General features: G+C 38.9%; 1 protein-coding gene across 1 annotated transcript in view; it reads right to left on the bottom strand.

Annotated features, from left to right (window-relative positions):
* Positions 1-5,630: 5,630 nt before the first annotated feature.
* The window catches only part of grin2aa (glutamate receptor, ionotropic, N-methyl D-aspartate 2A, a), a 275,736-nt gene continuing 268,257 nt past the window's right edge, over positions 5,631-13,109 (bottom strand). Inside the window, exon 16 of the mRNA XM_041778235.1 lies at positions 5,631-11,231. Coding sequence (XP_041634169.1) covers positions 9,273-11,231 — 1,959 coding nt within the window. The 3' untranslated portion in view covers positions 5,631-9,272. The remainder of the gene's footprint in view (positions 11,232-13,109) is intronic.

The following is a 13,109-nucleotide window of genomic DNA, read 5'->3' as shown; positions in this document are numbered from 1 at the left end:
ACAGACGTCACTTCTTCAACTGCCTTTGGTTATCACCATGTCAGTAAATATACTAAGTCAGAGCATTATGCACTCACATTCTGCATCATGCATGAATAAACCTTGGCCACTGTTCCAACATTATTCATGTACAGTATTGCTCAATGTATTTTAGAAAGAGAGTGGACCAGTGTTGATGTCTCCCATCAGATCATTTGTTCTTGAATATGTAAGTTCATTTAGAAGAATGGGCCGTTCATTGTCTTCAGTTGATTATCAAGACTGCAATGGGCTCTATGCACGGCAGGGGGTGGCGTATTTTTTTCCCATAACATGAAAAAGTGAAACTGAAATCTCCATGTTTCCAACATAAAACTTACCCTATAGAACTTAGCCAAAGCTTTGATAACCTCATCTTTGCAGGGACTTAATGTGAAGAGCCAAACTGAGTCAAGTCTTGCTACTGACAAATTTGAACAAACTAACAGCGTTGTACTAAAATGACCTTAGAAAGCCAAAGGAAAACAGCTTTGATTGGTGTCTTTTTTTCTCATTTATTATAAAAAGAAGATGAGATCCATGAGTCAGATGTGGGTTAAGTTGAGAGAAATGGCAAACATTCATGCTAAAGTAAGAGAAAGTAGTCCAGTTCAGAGCAAAATGGTTCTTAAAAAGAGGGAAACAGATGGAATATGATGAATATAGGGAACTTTATAGGTGTGAAACATCAGGATGGGGGAGAAAGAATGTGGCAGATGGTAAATGTAAATGTAGCCCAAATGGTCTCTAGAGGCTCTTTTAGAGACTGAAGCACACATGCAGATGTCAGTAAGTGGTCACAGCCTCTCTAGAGTCACTGACACCTGCATCCAAACACAGATGAGGGGAATATTTAACCTATTTTGTCTTTTTCACTCAAAAATCAAAACACACCATTTGTTCAAATACATTAATTTCTTTTGTGGCGTTATGACGCATCAGAAAAAAACTGTAGTGGATGAGTGTAATCCAGGTCATCACCATCAGTTTTCCTAAATAGTAATCAAAGTACTAAATGTAAGATTTTAAGATCTGTGTAAAGACAAAGAAACACGTGTGTGTGTGTGTGTGTAACTCAAAACTCCTTTTTAAATAAGAAACCTGGCCAAGTGGTTACTTTTGATGATTGCTGGAAAAAGGTCAAAAGGATAGGTATGATTTTGACTTTAACCTTTTTAATCTACATTTTTGCTTCACCAAGATTATCATATTTATGTAAGCTAGAAAAAAAAATTAAAATCAAAATGTAAAAAATAAAAATAAATTGAATAAAAGTACAAACTCGTTTTTACAAAGGAAACTGACCAAAACCTCAGTGTGAGCTTAGAAAGCTAACAAAGATAAATTAAATTAAGGAAAACTGACCTTAGTTTCATGTCTTACAGCAGAATACTGACTGACATTATACCCGAGTCTGGGAAATGTAACACTGTACAGAATGGTGCTTAAGGGATTTAAGTTGTATCAAATTCAAATAAATCAAATAAAAGTTGAAGTGTAAAACTGTATGGTGTTAATTTTTCACGGGCCTGGTCCCTGACAAATATCTTATTTAAAAAACTAAAACGAACACTAAAGTAATAAAAACTAAACAAAAATGAAGCATTCCTGCAAAACAGGGCAAAAGTAAACTATCAAAAAGGAAGTTTAAAAAATATAATAATAATATTAATAATTAAAAACTTCACTAAAATGGAACAAAAAAGAAAAAACAAAAAACTACAAAAAATCTGTTATAAAGTTAGTTGCACAACAGCACCAGTGTGCTCTAAAGTCATGACTTAGGGATTGAAGACAGCTTCAAAGTCCTGATTTTGTGAATAATGTCATTGAAATCTTTTATACAAAAATAAGTATACAAGAATGCATGTACAAAATGACTCACTTAGAGGCCATCCACATGGAGACAAATTTATGAGTATTCACAAAAGTATTTAATCACATTAGCGTTTCATAGACTTTGGGATCCTGAAAACAGTACTTTTTAAAAGCAGGTCCCAGAGTGAACAAATCTGTGTACGCCCAGGGCTGCCCTTAGCTAAATGGGACCCTACGTGGACTCTGATATGAGTGGAAGGGAATTGGTAAAAGTGAAATGTTTGATACAGTGTTAATTGTGGCAGCTATTTTTAGATAAACCCTTTAAAACCTGAGTTTCTGGACTCTTTTCTTATTTTAACCATAAAAGGCCCAGAAAATGTCCTGTGAGTACGTGCTTTTGCCCAGTTTTCCACAACACTTAGAACTTTTAATATATGGCAGTTATTTACATTTTACTGCATGTTGGGATTTTGGGTTTGTAGATGAGACTGTAGACAGCTAAAACGAGGAGCTCCCGGCCAAATAAGCATAAAAAAATGGAGAAAACCCTTATAATCATAACTCGACAGCGGAAAAATAATTAACGTGGATAAAACACATTTTACTGCATGTTAAGAGTATTTTAACAGTTTAAAATGAAAAAACACAAAAAACGGGGGAACTTTATGCTAGAATCTTAGTGAGAAAAGGGGAAATTACAGTAATAACCACATGCTGGCTGTGAAGCAAAGTTTCTCAGCTTTTAGAAACTGTTTGAATTTTTCCGATAACACAAACAGTCATGCAATTACGGTCATGCAAAGTGTGCTTCAACAGGTTTAAGTCTTAGTTTTAGTCTTTAGACAAACATAGTTTCAGTTTTAGTCACATTTTAGTCCTGTTAGTTGATAAAAAAAAAAAAGTCCTTACATTCTAGTCTTTACTTTTAGTCACATCATATTTCTCCTTAAAAAAAAAAAAAAAAAAAAAAAAAAGCCAAATTGCAGAAATTAGATTAACACTCATTTAGTACAATTAATAGCCTACATGTAATGTTCTGAAATACACTGATGAAAATGCTCACATATATTTGATAACAAACAATTGGGATGAGGATAATTGATTATAATTAATAATGGCACTCTTATTAATGAAACTTAATTATCAAACTCATTATTGATTGTTTTGGTTATATTAATAGGAATATTGGTGCATTTAGGCTGGAAGAATGAGGTAATATGTTTTAAACAGAATTCTCTGCTTTATATCTATTTTATAGTGTTAATTAAATAAATATTTCACCTTTAAAGTACTGAATTTATTCAGGGTTCTAGCCAAAAGCAAAAATCCTTTTATTTTTTTTTACCATGTGACTTTGAACACATCATAATAAGTTAACTTCATTCAAACTTCAGTTGTCAGAAGTCTAACTGTCTTTAAACACTTCATACTGTAGCAAGTATGTTGCTTTCTCTGGCTCACTGATTAGCATTTGTCTTGCTGATTTTAACATGGATTTCAACTTTGGACTAATATTTTTTTAATTTATGGGACCAAGTACAAGGTTTTGGAGGTTTTTATCACTGCAACTCTGACCAAGACTGAGGACGATTACTGTACAGCAGCAACTAAAGATAATAAACAGCTGGTGGAGATTCTCACTAATTTTAAAGGTAAGCTTGATGCATTTTAGTTTAATGTCTTGTAAAGACTACCACTAGAATGCAGAGAAGAGCTACATGTTTATTCTACCTATCAGCTCCTCTCTCTGTCACGCTGCTTCACACCCAGGCTCCTCCTCCTCTCTCTCCTCTGGGTGTTTTGACAGACAGTAGGTTAGAAACACAGTGGAGAAGTATCACAGAATCTGAATGTCCGTCAGTCTGGCACATATATTTTAGTCTTGTCTTGTATCTGTAACAAAAAGTAATCTACTTTTTGTCTGAGTTTTTATCATCAGTAATATAATTTTAGCGCGTCTTTGTCCCATCTTCCTCGAGGAAAAAGGTTGATAACGAACATTTTTTGTCATAGTTTTTCTTAACCAAATTAAAACTGGTTAAATATCAGCTGATTTTATGTTAAATACACATTAAGAACTTCAGGTATAATGAAAGGATCAACATGAGCTTAAATATGGGGAAAAAGACCTTGATACAAATTTTAAAGTATACTTAAATAGCTAAATGTATTAAAAGATGAAATGTTTGATTTCATTTGCTTTTATTTTTGATCAAAATTAGAAACTTCAGGCAGATTGAAAGCAGCAAAATTAGCATAAATATGGAAAAAGGAACTTACCAGGGATGGTAAAGTAAATTCATATAGCTGAGAGGTTTCAAAAAGCAAAATGTTTGATATCACCTGCTTCTATCTGAGTAAAATGGATAAAATAAAAGTAACAATCTAGTTGTAGCTTTTAGGGGTCCACGACCATGCTGGTGTGATTTCATCATATGCTACTTTTGTCACATGACAGCATGAAAAGAAAGCCACATTTTACATTGCAATCACCTCGTGTGGAAAGCATGCTCTTTAAACTTTTTTTCAGTTTTTGCTTGATGTCAATAGGCCAAGTAAAACAGGAAATATGATCATTTTAATTTGCTTTACAGGACCAGCACTGGTAGTTTCATCATTATTTCAGGATATTGCAATTTCTTTTTGAAAATGACAGTATAATGTTTTAAATTTAAAAAAAAAAAAAAAAGAAAATCAATTTTTGTGGGGTGTTTTTTTTTTTGGAGGCCCTGTATCTAATACAGTAAATTAAACTTAAAATACAGTTTTCATTTTAAAAAGGTGAGGTAGTGCCAAAAAAGATTATACCAAACATGAGCACGGTAAACATTTTCTGAGTTGTTTATATTGTCAAAAGATAATTAACAAAATGGCAAAACAGCCAGTGGACCTCTAAGGGTTAAATATAGAAAAAAAAGAACTTGCAGTGGATTGTAAAGTAAATTCAAATAACCGTATGGTTAAAAAGTGACACATTTGATGTGATGAACATGGTGCAGATTATTTGTAAATGTTCCACTGAGCTGTCTGGGATTGAATTTTGGAGTAAAATAAGATATTTGAAGGAGAATTGTTTGCATTGCTTTGTTTTCTCCCTATTTGCCATCACTGTGAGAGCAGGAAGACACATGGCTGCAGCCCTGCTACAGTAGCTGCACCTAAAAGGCCTAAATAGCGCAAGATTTATGCATTTTAAATGATCACATTTGTTAATTTTGTGCCTTAATTTATCACATTTAATGTGTTAATGCTGACACTGCTTACAGTCAATGTCTCAAAGTAGCCCTAATCAAAACAATTGTTCCAAAACATGACTAATATGGTTATTAAAAATCAACCAGTGGTGATTTCATCACATAACACATGTGATTTTCTATCCATATGGGATTTAAAGGAAGTTCAATACTCCCTCTTATAATAGCCTCTTTTTCCTATCACTAAAACCCCTCATATGTCCCTCTGAATGTGTAGCAATTGTGTTTCTTGACCAGGGACACAAAGGAAAAAGCAATATCTTCACCTGCAAAAAAACAAAAAAAATGTAGTCAATGGACTATCAGGCAGCACTTTTTCTCATTTCCTGTGAAATAATCCATCAGCATAAAGCCACAAAAGCGGTAACTTTCATATGAGGAGAGGCAGACACAGAGCCCGGTGTGTATAATGCAAATCTTGACAGGACAGCAAACCTTGTGAATGGTGAAGTTTTATTCTAGTCGCTCTACAGAGAGAGAGAGAGAGAGAGAGAGAGAGAGAGAGAGAGAGAGAGAGAGAGAGAGAAACAGTGCCACTGTACAGAAGAGCTCCTGTGAAATTCACACAAAAAATATTGTTTTTACTCTTTATCATTTATAATTCTCCATGATGATGTATTCCAGTATGAATTTACAAGCGATGTATACAGGTGTTGTTTCTAAATATATTCAAAATAGTTCCTTAAAAGTCTTTGAGGAAGTATTAGTTTAAAAAAAAGCTCTATTCTTACAGCAAACCATAAAGAAAGAGGTCTCGTATCTTTGGAGGGATAGCAGACTCAAAGTAGAGGGTTGCTTTTTTTTCCTTTTGTCTTCTTTACAGTTGAAGTCCTGACTACACATGAAGGAGAGGGAAGAGAGAAGCAGAGCTGGTGATACAGTAATTCTCACCTGCCATTGGAGGAAGAGCAAGGATGTCCCGCCTTACCCAAACCAAGCCCTGACCCTCTGACCCGCCACCCCCCCTGCTGGGCAAAACCTGGCCTGATAGTGGCCCGTCGCCAGCGAGGAAGTCGCACTAGAGTCAGGTCCTCGCCGTCTCCCCCAAAACAGCAGCAGCATCTTCATCGTGTTAGATAATTTTTTTTTTTTTCTCTCAAATATGTATATACTCACACCTGGTTACAACGCATTAGTGATCATAACATCATAACAAAAAGAATTAACCCAAAAAGAACAGAAAACATTAAAATTGTTACATCTGGGGTTGCATGCCATCACCTCATTATTTATCATTAAATGTAATTAAAATACATTTTTGTCATTAAAAAGAGCAGGGTTGTCATCACAGGGGTGTGTCTGAGAGTGTGTGTGTTCATGTGTGTGTATGAACATAAAACAGCATCAGTTTACATGACAGTTCTGTAAAAGTAGAACAAATAGAACAAATCATCATGAGTTCATAAAATGCCAGGGTGCCGTTTGATATTTTCTCTTTTGTACATGTGCATATTGTTCACTTGTCAGCTCACGCAAGCAGCATGTGAAGATAAATATGATAATAATAAATATGCAGATAAGATGCAAAAAAATAAAATAAATAAAGACAAAAAAATGTCACCCTTCAGTCAACACTAGGGGAAGGAGATTGGGAAGTAAAGGAGAAGTATTCCAAGAGTAGAAAAGGGCGATATGACCGTGGTTGAGCTTCAATTGAAACACAGTGGCTAACGCAGTCGACTGCCATTAAAAGCCATGGAGAGGAAAAAAGAGAGAGAGAGATTCCTGTTTGAAAGGAAGCTTTTCAGGTTTGGATGTTTCATTAATTAGCATCCACCATTTTTGTCAAGGAGCAAAACTCTCCCACCTTCTCTTCCTCTTCTCTTCTCTTTACTCGGGTTGCATGAGCTCGGGCAAAAGAGCCGAACTGGAAGACCTAGGACTGGTAAACATCAAAAAGGAGGAAAAGTTTGATTCTGCACTGCAGCCGTTAGAAATCATGTTTTTTTCCCTTTTTTTTTTTTTAAACGTTTTTTTCTACAAAAATCTGCGCCACATCATATCCTGTTGCTACGTTTGAAGCTCCCCCAAAACGCACAGAATCATCCTGAGGTATTTTATTTGATACAATTTGGCTTTGTGAATCCAATCAGTCAAGCAAATCAATCAGCCAGTTAAAATGGATACATGGATTTTTCTCTCGACTGTACATTTTGTACAGCGCAACGCTACAAAAAGTTTTCCTGTGGGCACGAGTGTACATGGAAGTTATGTGCATGTGCAAGTCTTTCTTGCTAAAAAAAGGAACAAATGCAAAAAAAACAATCAGATCAGGAAGAAAGTGTGGTTAAGACTTCAAGCTTACCAAAGTTCTGCCATGCACGCACACAACTTACTCCACACTAAGATGGATACATGATTGATGAGCACACTACAGCTGAGCCTCCTCGGCTCCATCCCTCTTCCCCGCCCGAACGACGCAATGAAGGTAAACAAGGGATCCGTCTCAAGTAGTCTTCAGATCCTCAAGAGCCCTGGTTGATTGTGGGTCAACAACGAGAGTTGTTAACCCATTCCGCAGCGAGACTGTACTGGTTAGATACTGTGTAGCACCGCTAGTCCTGTACCAACCAACCACTCAAAGTTATACAAAAAAAATGCAGGAAATAAAGTGAAAAGTTATACAAGTGATGTGTCATGTTGAGCAAGGAAGGGAAGAAGAAAGGAGGAAGGAAGGAAGGAATTGTCAGTGTTTTTTTTTATAGCTAATACCCTGTTTTTAGTGACAGGGAGGTCAAAAGACAAAAACACACCAGTGCCCAGTCCAAAACGTTAGCGGTGGACACAGTTGTCATTTTATCCTTTCCCCCCTTGTTGATCTCCTCTTTGCTCTCTTCCCTTCCACCATTTTCCTGGCCAAGAGCCACAGCGTGATTTACTAAGCACAAAGGTCAAGGACAAAGGGTTCGATTGTACAAATATCCATCCGCCGAATCTTGCAAGACACAGTCCCTTTTTCAAAAAACATGTAAAATATGTGTCAGCGAGTGTATTTCTGTGTGTATTTTGTCTTCTCTGACACTGAAATAAATCAACACATGCAAAATAATCCACTACTCTTCATGTTATTTTTCAGAAAGCTATGCTTTTTCAAAAGCAAATGTGGGAGAGAGGTTTTTAAAAACTAATGGCTACTGTGCTACCAAATAAGCAAACACTAAAATCCTACACAGAGGGATCCGGATGCCAGAATCCCCAATAAATCTTATAGTTAAATAGAATAAAAAAGCAATACTTTGCTATTATTTTTCTATGTGCAGCGCCACAAATGAAATGCCCTTCAACTGCCTCAGGTTTACCTGCTTGTCTTTCCTTTTCTACCAGTCATTTTGTCTTTTTTTTTTAACCTGTCAGTCTGTAAACATTATTCAGTGATAGCACCTGCAATACTCTCAGCTTCTCAACCACTAGCCCGGACAAAGCCACATCCTTCAAAGGCCCACTGATTCCTCACTTTCAAGAACTACCGGAGGCTCCCCTCTGTGCCATTTGGTCAATCATCTTTTTCCCTCTCTCTCCTCTCACACTGCCAGGTGTCTCGTGGCCATATTTGTCAGAGTAACAAGTAGCAGACCAATTGTGCCCTCCTGGGATGCCTCCTGGGACATCAATCGTGCCCACCTGGTCTCTCCTGTCAGGCCTGTTCTCGTGAAACCAGTGAGCCAAAATCTTGTCTGAGGAGGTGGAAAGGAAAAAGGAAAGAAAGAAGAGGGGTTGAGAAAGAGTGTCACCTCTCTCTCCCTCTAGTTCCCTTCTTTTATTTTCCCTACTAACCTTATTTCCTCACCACATAACCATTAACTCTCCAACATTTGCAGAGGTCCTCTTTTTGTGTAACTTCTTTTCCCACCAATGGGGTTGCGCCACTTCCTACCCACACAGGGTTAATGATTCCCCTCTCTTTTACACCAGGATACCTTATGGCAGAGTGCCAGCCTTTCGGCCAACTCATTGGTACATGGCAGAGAATAGACAAAAATGATGATATCATCTGCAAAGAGAGTAATACTAGTAGTACCATCATACCAATGGGCACAAGTTCTTTTGAAGTACAATGTCAAAGAGAAGAAGAAAACGCAGTGTGGCTATGGCATCCATTGGTGGATAACATAGTTGATAAATTATAATACAAACCCAGAGAGGAGTAAAGAGGAGAGAACATAATATTTCTTATATCAACTAAACATCTGACTCCAGACTGGGGATTTTTTTATACACCCGTCTATTGCTGAACTGGGCTGAGTTTAGGACGCCACGTGGGGCTGGGTATGCACTAGTCTTATTGGCTGAGTAAGGCATCACATGCTCTTTATTGTACATGTCATTGGCTATCCGCCCATCCCTTGAGCAGTAAGAAGTGGTGGATTTAACGGAAGAGCGGAGATTGTTCGCATCGTTACGCGTTTTGATGGGAGCGGCTCCAAGAACCGATACAGGTGAGGCCACAGCCAGCTGTTTGTAAATATCAGTGGAGCTGCGCCCATGAACCAGTCTGCTGCTGGTGTCATCCCTCAGCGAGTGGCTGAGGAAAGGGTTTTCCGAGCCATGGGCTGGATACAGGGACTTGCTCCTTTTGCTCTCCTCTAGGTTGTGGTTAAACATCATAGATTTAGAACCGGTGCCAAAGAGTCTGCCGGAGTAGGGACGCATGCCGAAGAGGTTCGCGTAGTGGGAGTCGGATGTGGAGTCCAGGAAGCGATCCTTCTCCTTGAGGCTGACACTGCGTGCCGGTCGCCCCAGGTCTACATCCTTGGGCTTTTCTAGCATGATGTTGTCAAAGGAATGCTGACGGCTCAGCCTCAAGCGGTTTCTCTTTTGGACATGAGGCCCATCCGTCTGAGGCCAATACAGACCAAACATTTCGTCTGTTTGTTGCTGCTGTTGGTGGTGCAAAGAGGGGCTGACCAAGGAGTCGGAGAGAAGCTGGTCCTCACTTATGTCATACAGGTTGGCTGTGTGGAGGCATGCTTCACAGCGATTATATGGTGAGCGAGTGGCAGCAGGTGCAGCAGGCGCAGCAGTGGGGGTGTACGGCCCTGCTGGCTGGTAGCTAGTTGTCACTTTGGACAAGCAGGAACGGCAGTGTGTCTGTTTATAGCGATCAATGGACTCGTGTGGGGAAAGGTTTTTATCTTTCAGGCTGTAGTGTTTTGAGTAAGATGTGTCTGGTAGGAGATCTGAATCAGTGTGATGCAAAGGAGAAGAGTTCAGATGAATGATGGGCTGCTCACGGTTCCTATAGTTGTCACTGTGGTCAGAATAGATCTCGGGATAATCCAAATCATCGGCAGCAAGGCCACGACTCTCTCTGTAGTGAATTGGGTCTGAATGCAGGCTCAGCTCTCGATCTGAGTCTATAGTGTAGATTTTCTCTCCTCCTCCTCTCCCACTTTGGTTGGTTCCTCCGCTGACCTGTTTAGTCTTTAAGTAGGACAGTTCCACCTCACTGCAATCCCTTGGGTATTTTGACGTCACCGCTCTTTTTTTTAAGTTGTCCTTAGGCTTCAGGTGCTTGTTATTTTCTGGGTCCTTGTAGGAGGCTGCCCTGCTGGAGCAGTCAGAGATGTCAGAGTGGGCGGTGTCCTCAGGGAGGTAGCGCTGCGTCTTCATCGACATTCGTGGGTCCGGCATCAGCATGTCAGGCATCGGAGCAGGTCCAGGTGGCACTGAACGGAGAGTGTCTACCGACTTCTTCCATAGGGTCCGTGGTGGTTTGGCGTTGGTCTGCATGGCGTCAGCACTCACTGCCACCTCTACCGTGTTGGGGTTGGCATCGTTCAGGGTCAGCGGATGCTGACCCCCCTGAAAAATGTAATTGTTAAGGTGGTCTTTGTGGCGGGTTGCAAGATAAGACTGCAAGTCACCAGCATCCCCATAGATCATATCTTTGGGAGCGTAGCTTCGGTTGTCAGCGTAGATGAAGTTGCCCTTCTCCGCCATCATGTCCATTATCATTGGTCCTGCTGAGTGCATGAACTCACGTTTCGGGGAGTTCATGTGGGAGCCACTCAGGTTGGACATGTTAGTCATCTGCTTTGCTGACTTGATGAGCTTAAGCATTTTGTCCTGAGGGCTGAAGTCCAGATCTGTCTTTTTCTTCATGTCAATATGGACTCCATGGATGCAACTCCAGATACCCTGCATGGGGTGGATAGATGAAAATGTGGAATGGAGAAGGGAGAGTAGCAAAAGAATAAAAGGGTGGTAATTAGGGTAGAAGCAGTGGGCAAAGGAAGTGATCAAATAAAATAAAAAGGAGAGTGGGTGATTAATGGAGAGAGACAAGCAGAAACATGATTACTTATCTCTTATGACCAAATATATTTGTGTTCTTGAAAAATATTTAATTGGTATGACTTAACAAATCAAAGAAAACTGAACAGAACAGTCTTTTATCACCATTTACACAAACTTGAAAGTGTAGTAAATTAAGCTCCGTTCTTTTTTTTTTTTTTTTTTTTTTTAACAAAAAAGATAAATTACATCCCTTGGTGAAGATCAGAAGTGTTTTGCTGGAGGTAGAAATCCTTAAAATAACCTTGTGTGAAGAACGTTAAAGGGGGAAAACACCATAATGGAGGTTGTTCTTTAGTAAAGATTGTTCTTTCAGTCTAATTTATGAAAATGCTGAGACCAAAAATTAGTAGATAACACAGTGCCTATCAAAGTAATCACCCCCTTGTATGTTAACCCTTTGATTTTATACATCAATCATGATCAATATTATTTGGCTTTTTTGACAAGAAAAAAAAACCATAAAAAAGAGTTCAGAGGTCAGAGTTCAATTAAAAAATTATTTGTAACATACAAAAAAGGGACTGCATAAATTCTCTATTGGACTGAGGTCGGAGCTTTGACTCGGCTACTCCAGAACATTCACCTTGTTGTCTTTAAACCATTTCTGCGTAGCTTATGCTGTATGATTCGGGCCATTGTCTTGTAGGAAAATAATTCTTCATCCAAGCCGCAACTCTCTTGCACACATCAGATTGTCCATCAGGATTTTCCTATTATTTCGCTGCATTCATTTTCCCTTCTACACTAACAAGCTCCCAGGGACGGACGCTAAGAAGCATCCCCACAACACGATGCTGCCAACATTGTGCACCATTGTGGTGATGTGCAGTGTTTGGTGTCTGCCAAGCAAAATGTTTTGTCTGATGGCCAAAAAGCACCATTTTGGTCTCATCAGATCAAAGAACTTTCTTACACTTGACAACGGTGTCTCCCACATGCCTTCAGCAGTGACTTTCTCTTTGCCGCTCTCCCATAAAGCTTTGACTGGTAAAGAACTCTCGGTAATGTTCAGTGCCTTTGTGACCTTTTCTCTGAGTGTTCTTTTGGCCTCAGTGTCTAATGGTAGCCAGGAATACTGATTAACCAGTAATCTGACTGTCCAGACGCAGGTGGGTTTACATTACAGTCAACTGAGACACATTCACTGAACTCAGGTGATCCCCATTTCACTAATTGTGAGACTATTTACACCAGTTCGCTGGACCTCTGTTGAATGAGGTCAGTCACTTTAAAAGGGGGTTAATATTTATGCAATCACTTATCTTACAGTGCATATTTTTTGTTTAATTGACATTACTTTGTAGAAATTTGTTTTCACTTTGACAGTGAAGAGGCTTTTTTGTAAAACTGTCATTAAATTGGATTTGTATTGACCACAATTGATTCACACAATCAAAAAAGGGTAAAACAGCCAAGGGGATGAATACCTCTACTGCATAACAGACAAAATAATCCAACTAGGATATTTGTGGTGTTTTCCAGTCTTGTGGTAAAAAGAATCTATCCAAACCTCAACCCTGCAAAAGCCAACCTCAAAATATAAGAAGTTATGTACAATATCTCTCTCAACTCTTTGCCTAAAGCCTCCTTCAAGGCATTCTGAGGTTCTTTGAGGAAATTCAAAGCAGGAAAATGTGCTACCACAACAACTTTGACTGAAGCTTCCTTTTTGGACTAACAGCTGTAAATAAAAGCCCCAGAGTAGCAAGATAAAGCTAT

The sequence above is a fragment of the Cheilinus undulatus genome, linkage group 21 (genome assembly GCF_018320785.1).
Source record: "Cheilinus undulatus linkage group 21, ASM1832078v1, whole genome shotgun sequence".
NCBI lineage: Eukaryota > Metazoa > Chordata > Actinopteri > Labriformes > Labridae > Cheilinus > Cheilinus undulatus.
The sequence above is the reverse complement of the archived record's forward strand: the minus strand, read 5'-3'. Positions and strand labels throughout refer to the sequence as shown.